General features: G+C 37.7%; 1 protein-coding gene across 5 annotated transcripts in view; it reads left to right on the top strand.

Annotated features, from left to right (window-relative positions):
* SNCAIP (synuclein alpha interacting protein) overlaps positions 1–4,341 on the top strand; it is a 96,385-nt gene extending 92,044 nt beyond the window's left edge. For all 5 annotated transcript variants that reach the window (XM_053932497.1, XM_053932499.1, XM_053932500.1 and 2 more), the window contains one exon: positions 3,772–4,341. In XM_053932497.1, coding sequence (XP_053788472.1) covers positions 3,772–3,777 — 6 coding nt within the window. In that variant the 3' untranslated portion in view covers positions 3,778–4,341. The remainder of the gene's footprint in view (positions 1–3,771) is intronic.
* The last annotated feature ends 9,521 nt before the right edge of the window (positions 4,342–13,862 follow it).

Here is a 13,862-nt window from a genome sequence, read left to right as displayed (position 1 = left end):
ATTTTTCTTACTTTCCCTTAGACTTTGAAGTTAAATCTGTTTTTTAAAATTCTGATTAACTCTGACTATATTCAAACTCCTTAATTTAGTCCTGTTCCATCAGTATTATTCAGGCAGATAGAAACCAGTCCCTTGATTCCATAAAGATATGTTGGAAAAAAACAACACTTGATAAAATGTTTACTTTATAAGCAAATTCTCTCTAAAAATGACCTGTCATTTTCACTTAACTCTTAACACTTACAAATTCCTTTTTGATTTTTCTGTTAAACTGAGATGTAAAGTTAGTTTGATATTAGTTTTTCTACAGTCCTAACTCACTTTCAAGTTAGTGTTTTCTAAATATCTAATGCATGGGGGAAGGGGCAGGGGGGTCCATTCACTAGTTTTCTATTGCCAGGACCTTCCCAGACTTAAAAACTCAATTTCTGTAGTGGAAATGTGAGTCTTGTTCAGAAGCTATTGGCACAGTGTATGTGAAACCAGAAACTGTAAGATTTCCAAGAAGTTTCATTCTCTCTTGAAAACAAAGAGGGAAACTTCTGTGCAGAAAACTGGATAGCAGCAGTTTGAGGGAGCATCAGTGGGCAGCTTCCAGTCAAAACATCCAGTTGCCTGTCCAGTTCATAGAGTAATGCAAAATGATTAAGATCAACTTTATGTTAGAATCATCTTCTACGTGTAGGCAGTTGTTGTAATTGGTCACTTGCCTTGTGTAACTGCTCTTGTGTGAGAATGGCTATGTGGCATTTTCCCAGAAATGAGAGATAGGGAATATCTGGCTGCCAGTGCAGGGCTGTGGAGTCACTTGCTGGGAGGGTGATGGTTGGGCACAAACTCCTGGCTATTCCTCCAGGTATTGCTGGTCCAGGCACCATGTCCTAAAACTGCCCCCATTACCACGGACACTTGGAAAACCAGAGAGTAGGAAACACGGAGCAGAGTGCACAAACAGTATGGCTTGAGGAAGCTGTTACAGTACCCACAAATTAGGAAGTGGGCAAACTATGTGCCAGTCTGTGACATGAGATTTCCAAATGTCACATAAGAATGGAAGTTGTATTTTGCTTGTCAGAAATCAGGACATAGACCTGAAGGTTCTCAGAGCTTCTAAGCTAGCCTTTGTAATGACCTTTAGCATATGTTATGATTTTTGAATAGCAAAATGGGTGCCTGTCATTTGTCAACTACAACGATGCCCAGTAGTTGTGACATTTAAATCTTAAAAGAACATCACCATTGTGCACTACAGCCTCCTGGACACTGTTTGAATTTTCCCTGGATAGTCTGGAGACATTATGTAATTACCATTTCAGAACTATTTTGAAAAAAATAAAAAAAGTTTTTTGGAAAACAGGACGGTCTTTGGTGGTTAAAACCTTAACAGATTTTTACATTGGGCAGTTATATTTCTGAATGCTGTCCCAAGCCCATTGTGACACTACACCCTTATAATAGGGGTTTTAATTAGGATTTTCTGAAATCTGAAGTCATTATACAAAATCTACTTTCAGTGAGATTGCATTCCTGCCAACTAGTTTCCAGCACTTTTTCTTCTGCTTCTGTTCTTTTCATTTGTTTTTTTTTATTTTCATTCAAAATACCCTAAAGTACAGTAAGGCTTTGTAGTTTACTTTTTTAAGTTGGGCACAGCTTAATAGTAGAAGACTGTGCTAAATTCTTTGTGCTAAATTTAAATTTGATGCACCCTATTTTTCTTCAAGCCTTGGAGGAAATTTTGGATGTGCAAGAAAGTTTTCTATATTTTTTCCTCTTTTGGAAGAATTAGCTCACTTTTACATATTACAACTTCAATCAAATACTTGTAGTATTTTTTCCATTTTACATGTATGCCAACGAACAGTTCTTTCCCACACTTTGAATCATCTGAGATCTGCATTACATTAAAATAAGCAGTGACTCACCATATCAATATAAAACCCTGTATTGGGTACAGCTATCAAGAGCAAAAATTGCTTCCTATATGGGGGCACTCAGCAGAATCCATCATCAGATGTCTTTCATATAAAATGGGCATGCTTTTAAAACAGCAAGTGCATCTAAACTAATACGTATCCCATTGCTAGGCCTAATACTGGATAAAATACAACTTCAAATATATTCTGCAGAAAAAGAATGCTTATCTATATGTCCAACAAAATAGTAACCATTCAAACTAGTAGAGTATAACATGAATGTGAAACTAACTTTGTCGAGGAAGATTTACATTTGCTCTCTTTTGAACTGCTGTGATCATGCATCACTGCTTGATGCATGGGAGGGTGTATTAGTGGTGATACAGGCACTATAATGTTAGAAATTGAATTAGAAATTTGGTTACTAATTAGCAATATTAGTAATACATTTTCACCACGTCAGGACGCACAGTTGTAAAAGGCATATCTGTTCAGTATTGTCACCTAGAGACATCTCTGCATTAGCTACAAATTTTCTTCTTTGAGGCCACATTGCAAATGTAGAGCTGCCAAAGGGGGTCTTCGGTGTGCCTCATGAGTCTCTACATGGGGAACTCACCCACAGGCTCTTTCAAGCCTAAGCCAATGCAGCAGGTTAGTCTTAGCCTTATAAAGCATCTTTTAGTAAAGATATACGGTTAACACTATGATAATAGCAATGCACGTGAAATGCCATGTAGGTATAGCAAAGAGTTAAGCTCCTCTTTTACCTCCTCAGACTCAGTTCTGCAAAGTCTGTCTCGTCTGGCTCAATTCTGTGCCTTTTGCTGTTGCTTTGGGTATGTGACAACTGTAATTTAGATGAATAAAGGGCGTTTTAAAATAGAATGATCACCCTGAACTTCTTATTAGGACCCAAAACCATGAGGTCAGCTTCTGTTAAACCCTGAAGTAATCACCAGATTAACTAACCATCCTAAGTATAAGTTTCTTGGGAATATTTGGTTCTTTGTGATGGTTGTAGACTGAAATAAAGCTATTCTGGTTTACAAGAGTCAGGCTCATGAGTTAAAGATAAACTTACTCATACACACTCTTGCTCACTCTAGTGTCTGTCCTTTGGAGTAGCAAACCAGCTAGTCATGATTGTATTGTAGGAGTTTTGCTCTTCAGTAGTAAAAACTAAAAGTGAGGCTCTTAACAGGTTTGAAAATTGCCGTGGATTGGATGCTTAGTCAGCAATCAGTTGGAAAGTTAATTGAAGAGAAGGGAAACATACTGGCAATTCAGAACAAGAACATATGAAAGGAGTAAAGAAAATGAGTCCTACAAATATGTTGTGTTTAATTTTTCTACTCTATTTGGCAAGCTGTCATTCAAATCTCCTATGCAATAGATAGAAAGGTTAATTTCTCTTTGATGATTATTAATGGGGACAAGATAATGCTATTACATATAGAGTAAAAAACCAATAGGATATGTCTAATGTTGATTGTAGTGGATCCTTCTGTCACTGTGATACTTTTCTCTATAGTACAAGGAATTTTTTTTATGTCTTTGCATTATTACTAGAACATGACAATAGCGCACTAGTTAGTGCTGTGACTTCAAAAGCTTCTCATCATCCCATTGGTTTTCAGGTTTGATTTCAGAACGGAAGTTATAACACAGAAAAAAATCCACAATATTAAAAAGTATTTTGTGCAGCATATGTCTGGAAAAATAATCCCAGAGAGAAATATGAATTCTGATTTGAATACATACAAATGGAACAAAATAGGGTAAATAAACACATTGTCAACCCGTTTATATTTTAAGGGTTACCACTGAGTAATTTTCTCCTTTTTTTCTCCAGGCATGATGACATCAACTGAAAAATCCAGAAATCTGACAGTCAAAAGAGTATTGAAGAGCCAGAGCTGCAGGAATTCTTCCTTTAAGATATGTCATGACATCTCACTTAGTTTGAAATTTCTGAAATATAGCCTTTTGAAACACTAATATTAGACATACCCCTCACCAGCAAAACAGCAGCTGTTAGGATGCCTTAATTTGTATCAGTTAGACCATATACAAATCTTTTATATGATATATGTGTATATGTAACTTGTTTGTAAGCTGTGCTGTGTAAAGGCGCATTGGTGAGCAGAAGTAACAATTTGAAAATTGTTATAACACTTGCAATCTTCAAAATGTTTGTTAGGCCATGGAACACGTTTTGTACTTTGTGTCTTGCATGGATATATTGTCATATATCTTTATTTCCCTTTTTCAACAGCATATAGTGTCAAAGTTTCATCCAGGACTCTGCCTGTGCAGCTCCTCAGTGAGATCAAGGCAAAAGCGTTGATTTTTTTTTTAGTATGTTTTATCTGTTGTTATTTCTATTTTTTGTAAAAAGAAAATAAAGACGGTGTTAATAGGATACACTGAGTACAGATACTTCCTGTAATTCATTTCCTCTTTTGAGCTGTAAGGTTTTTTGTTCTTTTTGATGTTCATTTGATAATTGGACAACATCCAGTTTCTGGATTTCAATCAATTAGTTGTGTTAAGAGTTGCTTTAATGTTTAGTAGTCCTTTATCAGCTTTAAAATGCATAGAAATAAAAAGTACAAATGCAGTTTTAAGTTACCAATTACTGCTACTTGCCAAGCATTGACAGCGTGCTCAGCTTTGTTGAAGTTACTGCATAATCTGTTGAAACTCTAATTCACATTCTTTCAAAGCTGCCATTGAATTGAAAGCTTTATTGAATGTTCTTTTAACTTTTCAGAGAAAGTGAAATAATTCACTTCATTTCTGTAAACTATGAGTACACTCTTCAAATGCATCCTACAGCACAACATTCAAAAGCAGACTACTAGGCAATCTTTACTTGTCACATTTATTTATAGCAAATATGTGTGTATATTTTTGCTTTATTTTGTTTTGATTATGTTGATTTATTTCCATTTAAAGACTGCTACTGTTTGCTGAGAAAGATTCAAATTCATGAGGATTTGTTTTGCTGACTGTTCTAATAGAACACAGGGAAGTCAAAGAAAGTTTGCCAAGGAAATTTTTTCTTTGTCACAAAGACAGTCATAGAATCATGAAATGGTTTGGACTGGACAGGACCTTTATAGATCATTGAGTTCCAGCCTCCTAGTAGTGGGCAGGGACATAAAAATTATGATCTTGTGATAATTAAATTCCTGCAAATGCAGAACAAGTAACCAAAAAAATGTGGGCATGTGAGGATTTTGATTAAGTACAATGGAGTTGCTTTCAGTGCAGTTTCTCTTGCCTTTTTTTTTTTTTTTTGTGTTTATCTTGACAGTTGGGCTTCATTTATGGTCAGTGAGGAGAGAGAAAATTCCTGATTATGATTCTACTTATTAGATATGTCGTATTTGCCAGGAGAATCAGCTAATCCCTTCCTACTTACTACAACTACAGGGGAGCTGAGATAGCAAAGCTATAGGAATAGTTACTTACTATTTGGATGCCTTTAATTAGGTGTGATAAATGTCTTTCTTTGTGTCAGTCTTCAGGGTGATGTCACATTTGGCCACACAGCTTGCATGGAGCAAGATGGCTGAATGCCCCAGGCACCTTGGATAAACACAGAGTACTAATGATAAATACAGGGCCAACTGAGACATCAGAAAAACAAATAAACAAACAAGCAAAAACCAACCAACCAAACAATAACCCCAAACAAAAACCAAAACCAAACAAAATAAAAAGACACAATACACAAATACACACAAAAAAACTACCCCAAAGCCCACACAATATAAAAAAATAGCAGCTTGTACTTGCAGAAATGAAATTCAGAAATTCTTTCCACAGTTCTTATCTGCCACTTGGCAGCACTCTGATTTTTAGCTAAAGTGATAAACCTTGCACATTAGCTGACCTGTTTAAAGAAACAACCAAACCTCCAAAAATATCCATGAGTCAGGAACAGCAATACCTCTAACTGGGCCTCCTGTCATCTGTGTGCATATGAAAAATCTGAAAGCAAAATGAGAAGAGACACATGTGCAATTGCCAGAGTGGTGAAAGTGAGCTAAAAAGGAGAGATTCTGTGTCTAGTAGAGGGGCTTAAAACAAGCCCCTCTTGTTTCTCTGGCAATTTGCATTTTTGAGAATGTGAAGAGAGTTGACTGTGCTCATGTGAATGGCAGAAGCAGCAATCGTGCTGAATGATCTTGACTGACTGGAGAAGTGTAAAGTCTGCCACAGTCTGTTGTACCTAGCTGAAGCAGGGGATAAAACTGAATTTCAGTGATAGGATTTGAAGCAAAGATGTAAATATTGTCAAACCATAGAAGTAAGAAACTGCCTACTCTAGAAACTGAGAATTTAAAAGTTATCTGCTCTCTGCAATGTAGTATTTCCAAAGTATATTCTTATACAGCATGTGGAGAATCTAATTATGCAAGTATTACTACATGAGGTAATATAATGCCAGGAGATATTTGGGGTCTGTGATTAAAGACATCCATGGCTCCTGAGCACATTGCAACAGAAAGATATTTTGGGAAAAACTAGTGCAGAAGAGAGGCCAGCTTGATGTAAGCATGAAAAGTAGTGTCTGGAAGGCTTAAGGTGAACTCATGTTGTATAAACTGCTGATTTTATTGTTCCTTATATGTAGTCTCTTTCCTACCTAGGGCCCCAAAGCCTGCACATGGTACATGATGTCATGCCTTTTAGAGAAATGCTGATTCTGTGATCTTCAGCTGGCTGATGGCTGCATACTTTGTGTAATTGTATCCTTAGCAGCTATAAAATCCAGGTGCTGTTACTGCTCCTGTTTAGTTTATAATCCTCAAAACATATCCCTTCTGGCATGAGTGAGGCTTCTGTCAGCAAAGCATAAGCATTTCCCAGAGGCAGATGATCAGGGAATTTCCATCAAACATCTTCAGAAAAAATCATTTACCCAAAGATTTTAGCAGGAACATAAACCCCTTATGATAACAGCTCTTACATAAAAGATCATCGTCCATCCACTCAGAAGTTTTTGATCAAAGAAGTCAGTGATTTGCTAATGAACCAATGTGTGTCCTAGTAAAACTGTACCTGTGGACACCACAGATACAAAGAATAAATTTTCATGATCTGTCACCCAGAAGATGTCAGAATAAGCCTCCCAGTGTTTATCCTGCAGTTCTGTACCAAAGGTGATCAACAGGGTGCCAGAGTAGTGAATTCCCAATTTCAGGTAATCTCTGACTCCTTTTTTGAAAAATGAAAATAATTTGCTAAGAGCCTTGTGATTTTTTTCATGGTTGACTGATTTATTTGGTTCTGGTATTTGAGACAAGCAGCATATGGACACACATGCAGCATCAAAACTGCAAAAATGCTTTAATTTCATCAGCAGAATGGTGGGCTGTGCTCTGTCCTGAATTAGTAGAGCAATATTTTCATAATACTCCATTTGTCTACCTTTCAGTGTCCAAGTGAGAGGTCAACTACTTAGGTTTAGTAAGGTATTAATAAATAAACCATAGTCAGCGTAGTTGTATGAAGTGAATGAAAGAGACTAGTTAGACAGTTTAGATTTAATATTCACTTCACAGTAAACTGTCATTCAGAAACCTTTTTGTAACATCAAACTGGCATAAGATCAATGGCATATAACAAAATATGACTGACAGCATAACAGTGAAAAAATACTCCAACATCCACTTATTTATAACAAGATGGTAACTGTCTCAGAAATACACACTCTGAGAGCTGATCTGTTGCATGTTTCATCACCTACCATCACAAGGAACGTCAGGATATGATCATGCAACACAATCAAAACTAATGTAAAAATGTCAGCACATCATACGCCAGGTATGAATTAATGGATTAGTGAAGGGATCTCAAAGGTGAAACAACTTTGCATGTAGACTAAGATTCACCTCCTCATACACTTGAAATATTTCTTAGCCTTTTGAAAACCTACTTAATGAAAAATCAATAGAAAGATTTGTTTTAAAAGTAGTCCCTGCAATTGTAGCATCAAACTGCAAGGCTTAATTGTCTGTCATGAAATGGCTTTTCAATGACATAGTAGGAATAATTTCTCAAAATATATTTAATTTCCTATCCTAAGTTCCAGAATGTCTTTCCCACTGTACAGCTGTGCCCAAGTATGTTAGTTAGCTTATGTATAACTTTTTTCCCTCTGCATTTTGAGGTTGGAAGTAACCAAACAGTTGTGCAGGAGAAGTACAGCACATGCCCTGCAACCAAAATATCTTTCAGACATAGAACTACGGTAAGCACTCTATGCCCAAGTGTAAAAGCCCAGGCAGGGGTTTAACTGCAGTTCATCCTCTGCCTCTGTAGAATATCACTGCCCTATCACCTTCTTGCATATACCAGACAGACTATTCACTATTTGTACCCATCTAATTTGTACTTCATTATAATGGCCAGTCAATATGTAACTTTGATCCAAGTATCAGAGAATTTAGACAGGAGAAATCAGATGGGTTCTTAATATGCCATACAACCTCTTCCGAGTAAAGAAGGGTGCTGCATGCACAGCACCAACCACCCATCCTTTTTGCATACATTTAGTAATGTATCACCACTTTTCCAGATACTCCAGATTTTGTAGTGTGGGCTTTTGTCTAACATATATGGTCAGCTGTAAATAATAGCTCTAGCCATCTGTTTCCTGGAGAACTTTTCTTTGACAGCTGCAGAGTCACTTCCTTTCCCACTCTAACAGTTAGGTGTTTTGCCAGTGTGCTTACTGGCAAGCAGTGCACAGGAAGAAGGAAAATAATTATTCAGGGTATATTTAGGAAACTGATAAGAAATCCTGATGCTGTTGGAACACAGAGCTAGCCTTTTATCTCTGTTTTCAGAAGGCAATACTGCTCCAAGAAAAGAAAATCATGTGGGTCTAGAAGTGAAGGGAAAAGGCCCAAAAGGAGTTAGCCCTCTTTCCTGTACAGACATGAACATAGCCTTATATTTAGAGAGGGTATGGAAAAACTGCATCTGAGGGACAAATTCAGGGGCTTTGCAGTTCAAAAAGCTGTGGCTTGGCCATAAACATATGTGTTTGCATATGCATGAAAATGTTAAGACCAAATGTTAAGTCTTCCAGTATACAGCTATAAAGGAGGATGGAAATAATGCCCCTCCTTGTTGTTCTGCACATTGTCTACTAGGGGCAGAACAAGAAGCAGTAAATATAGAACTGTTGTGAAGGATACGGAGGTCATGTGTTAGCAAAACTTTCCACAAGTAATGATGGCACTGGAAACAATAGCCAGGGGGAAGATGGGAGAGTGTCATAATTAGAGGATTTTAAGAACAGGTGGGAGAAGGGACTGTCAGAAATTACATGCCATCAACAACCATCAGAAGTGCCATGAGGCAGGCAGCAGGACTTGGATGACCTGAGATCCCTTTCAGGAAGTTCTTTAATGGGTCTGTGATTCTACTGTGATTTTCCCTTTTAAGAATCAACTTAAAAGGGAAAACTGTGAGGTCTTCACACATTGTGACTTTTATAGCACTGTCAAGACAACCAACAATTCTGCTAGTGGACCATGATATGGCATTTATTTTCTGAGAACACTGGTCAGGTAAGATTCGCCTACAGGTTTGCTAAGGAATCAAATACGTGACTTAACTTTAAGCTTTCTTGAAAATATCTAACCAAATGTGACAGCTTCTAAAATATTCTTCTTGTCTTTTAAGATAAAATCCTTTTGTTCAGAGCAATGTCCAGTTCTCACCGGGCACCAGGAGCTATAAGCAAAGTCTTTTTTTCAGGAATCTCATGTTTCACTGTACATGCAGTAGTGGCACAGGAGAAAATAGACCCAATGTGTCCAAGAAGGCCAATGGAATCCTGGGCTGCATTCCAAAGAGCATTGCCAGCAGGTGAAGAGAGGCAATCCTGCCCCTCTACTTGGCCTGGTGAGGCATCACCTGGAGTGCTCTGTCCAGTTCTGGGATCAGCACAAGAGAGACATGGAGCTCCTGGAGTGGGACCAGCAAAGGGCTACAAAAGGGAACTGAAGCCCTCTCGTATGAGGAAAGGCTGAGGGAGTTGTTTAGCCAGGAGAAGACACAACTGAGTGGGGTTCTTATCAGTGTCTGTGAGTATCAGAAGGGAGGATGTCTAGAGGATGGACCAGGCTCTTCCCAGTGGTGCCAAGCAATAGGACAAGGGACACTGGGCAGGAACTGGAGCACGGGAAGTTCCACCTGAACAATGTCGAAAGTTTTACTGTGAGGATGACTGAGCACTGGAACAGGCTGTTCAGAGAGGTTGCAGAGTCTCCTCTGTGGAGATACTCAAAACATGTCTGAACGCAATCCTGAGTAATGTGCTCTAGGGACCCCTACTAGAGCAGGGAGCTTGGACTAACTGACCTTTAGTGATCCCTTCCAGACCTAAACATTCTCTGTGATGGTTTACAAAGAATAATTGAACAGACCAGCTTTAATCAAAGGGAAGAACCTTGAGCAGCAACTAAAGGTACATATTTTGGTGAAGGGACGTTGCCACTGCCCAAGTGAGTTAGTAGAGCAAGTGTGGAATGAGAGAACGGAGGTCCTGGGATTAATCCTGTCCTGTATTTGGTACTCTTTCTATCTTTCTATCTTACTTTACAAAAAAAAGTAAAGAAAGCACTTTTTCTGCTTTCTATATTACTTTACAAGTTCCTTTCCCTGTTGTTCAAACATGGATCCTGTCATTCTCTTGCTGGACATATATATGTATAAAAGCATCTTAGACATACCAAAAAAAAAAAAAAGAAAAGAAAAAAAAAAAAAAAAAAGAAAAAAAAAAAAAGTCGTCTTTCTAGCAGCACAGGAAAAAATTTACCATTCCAGTGACCGAGTCAGTTCTTTGGCATTAAAACAGAACATTGGTGAAGAGCTCTTTAAAGCCAGAGTTGCTGCTGATATTGGAATGTTCTGGGAGGAAAAGAGGAAGAATTCCATCATCAGCATCAGCTGCTTCATGAAGTACTCAAGCCTCTCACTGAGCAATAGTCATTATGATTTGCACTGCCCTAACACCTACCAAGTGACAGAAGTGCTGGTGCCCTACAAACTGTCTGCTTTCCTAACAATGGGACAAGGCCTGTGCAGAAAAGAGCTGCACCATAAAAGTGCATGTGTAAAACAGGCTGTTCACAGTTTTTTCATGTTTTTCAGAGGGAATTGTTTGTAATATGTCACTGGTTGAACTTGCCACAGGTACTAGTAGTTCTCTTGGCTACCTCATGCTGCAGTGCACTCACATGCTGCAGTGCTCACTGTTTCCTGCTGGTGTCAGGGGATAATTCACTGATGTTGCTCAAGAAGAGCTCATTTGGCAATACACAACAGGATGCTGATTAGATCTGTGTTATTCCAGGTCCTTTATTTACCAAGTGAAAAAGTAAATAAATCAGCCAATTCTTTTATTTCCTGGAGCATGACATCTGACAGTTGACCTAGAGGAGACAATAAACTTCCTCCTACCTTGAAGATTTAAATCCCAAAAACATGTCTGAGGCAGCTGCATTTGTGTGAAATGAGTTTCTGAGACACTTGATAATAAGAAAATCCTTTGCATACCCCTTACAGATGATGTTACAGATCACAATTGTCCTTGGATTTCCTAAAATCTTAACAGAAGAAATAAACATCCTCAAAATCTATAGCCTATAATTTCTGGATCCACTGAGAATGCATTTGCAAGAAACAAAATTACATGCATTGAAGTATTACAAACAGCACTGTAGCAAAAGTGCTGACTGGTCTCACCTAAAAGTCACTTGGATGTCTCAGTGTCTTGAATGTGTTTGCCTGATATGTTCCTGGGCATGCTCTCCTAAGTGGCTTTTCTGAAGCTGTTTTCCCTCTACAGTAGGGAGTAGAAAACAAACATATTCATCAGCAATTCTAATTCTGTGGTAGAAAATTGCCATCCAGTGACATCCAGCGTCAGCATTGAGGATGATTTTTGCCAGTTTTTGGTAGAATAGCAGTATGTCTTCTCAAACCTTTTGATTCTGAAGGTAAGGGCTTTAAAGCATAATTCAATGCATTAAAAGAAATAAAGAACAAAGATTACCACAAATAAATCCCAATGTAGATATTCAGATTGAAAACCTTTGCTGTCTTCATATGAACAGGTTGAAACAGGGAGAAAATCCTTTTTTATGCCATAGCAATTAAAAACCTCAGGCATTCTCTTAGTTTGCTTTTTGTTATACTTTTAAAACAAACATTAAATAGGCACATATTTCATTAGCCAGTGTTAAAAAAACAAAATACTCATCTGGACATCAAATGCATATGTTTGCTTAATTTAATTTGAGGTTGTGTTTGTGAAAGTCCTCCATTGGAAAAGCAGTGAACTTGCTCTTTCAGAATTTCTGGTTTTGTTGGGTATAGAAATTTGCCACATGACAAATAATAGGCATCTCTAGGGAGCCATTTCAATGCCTATTTCAGCCTTTCTCCTGAAAGACAGGAGAGACTTGCACTTCCATATGAATATTTTAGACCAGATTCTGTGTGTTTAACATTGTTATCTGTTCTGAACAGCCTTTAAAACAAAGACTGGACTATATCCAGCAGAGACTAAGGAAAAGAGAGTTTGGTGTTGATTAAAACCAAAGTAGCTAAGCCGTGTGGAGATTTCCATTGCTGTCTCTCAGAAAAGTGCTTGGCAGTCAAGAGGCCCCTCATACTTCTCCTCTAACTGCACCTTTGGAAGCAGTTTGAAGCCACCATTTTAAGGACTATTAAGTCAGATAGGGGAAGAGAATGAGTTTGTTCTGAAAGTAAGGACAATACAGAATTCCAGAAACAGGAGAAATACATTTCTACAGAAATTGATTTTTCATTTTTACCCTTGTCCCCTAAGTATGTGGATGGATGTGGATAAATATACACTCTTTTGTATGTATATTTATACGTAAATGTATAGATACACATCAGAAGAATTTAGGATGTCACACAGGTAAAATGCAAAATATCACTTGGCAGCTACTGTTAAACTAGCAGGTTTTCTCTGGCATTTTATGATCTTCATCTAGATTTATGGAGCAGAGCATACGTCAGTCAAACACTTCCTATCAGAATAACAGTAACTTCAAAGAACTGAAAGTATGTTGTGCAAGACAATATGGTGCTCTTTAAGAAATATTTAATTCAAAAGTCTCTTTAGGAGCCACAATTCTCCTAATGATATATTTAGAACTTGATTCAACATGGCTTGGAAAGATTTTACATACAAACTTTTTAGAAGACAAGATCAAACCATTTGTATTGGAATTCTATTTGAAACAGTAACTGCAAAATCATATGTCAGTAGTATGATTATCCAATTAGTAACTATCCTCAGAATATTATTTTCAGTATTCAAGATGCTTTTTTTATACAACAGTGAGTGCAGTATGCTCCAGGCTTTAAAGCATAAGTCTAACATTTTCTCTAGCTTCAGGCACTAAAGTATTACAGGAACATTTTTCAGCAAACTGTTGGCAAAATGCAGGGACTAAGCTGTTAAAATAGAAGGTATGTGGGTAAGAATGCAGATATTGTTTGCATGCAGTCATTTGGATTTTGAGTGGCAAATGAACAGTGTCCTATGTGTAGACCACAGAAATGCATCATGGGGATGCCGGCTGCCCTGTGGCCTCGCTGATCACCAGAGGGAGACAGAGCGTGTAACATTCTAAGGTAGTGCTGAAAATGGCAAACAATGCTTAAGGTAAAGGTAGTATGAGATTATGTAAGTTTCCAAAACAGTGACAGATATGAATAATAAGGAGACTTCACTGCTCTGCTCTGTTTTCTTTTGGGCTGACATGCATATGACAGGAGACAGATGAGTAACTTCATACCAGCGCAGGACAAAATATTTCTGAATATAGACAGACTTACTAGTAATCATTTTGTTTTATTCTAAATTAATGAAATACA

Source organism: Vidua chalybeata, chromosome Z, assembly GCF_026979565.1.
Source record: "Vidua chalybeata isolate OUT-0048 chromosome Z, bVidCha1 merged haplotype, whole genome shotgun sequence".
NCBI classification, from domain to species: domain Eukaryota; kingdom Metazoa; phylum Chordata; class Aves; order Passeriformes; family Viduidae; genus Vidua; species Vidua chalybeata.
This window is presented reverse-complemented; position numbering and strand designations above follow the sequence as displayed.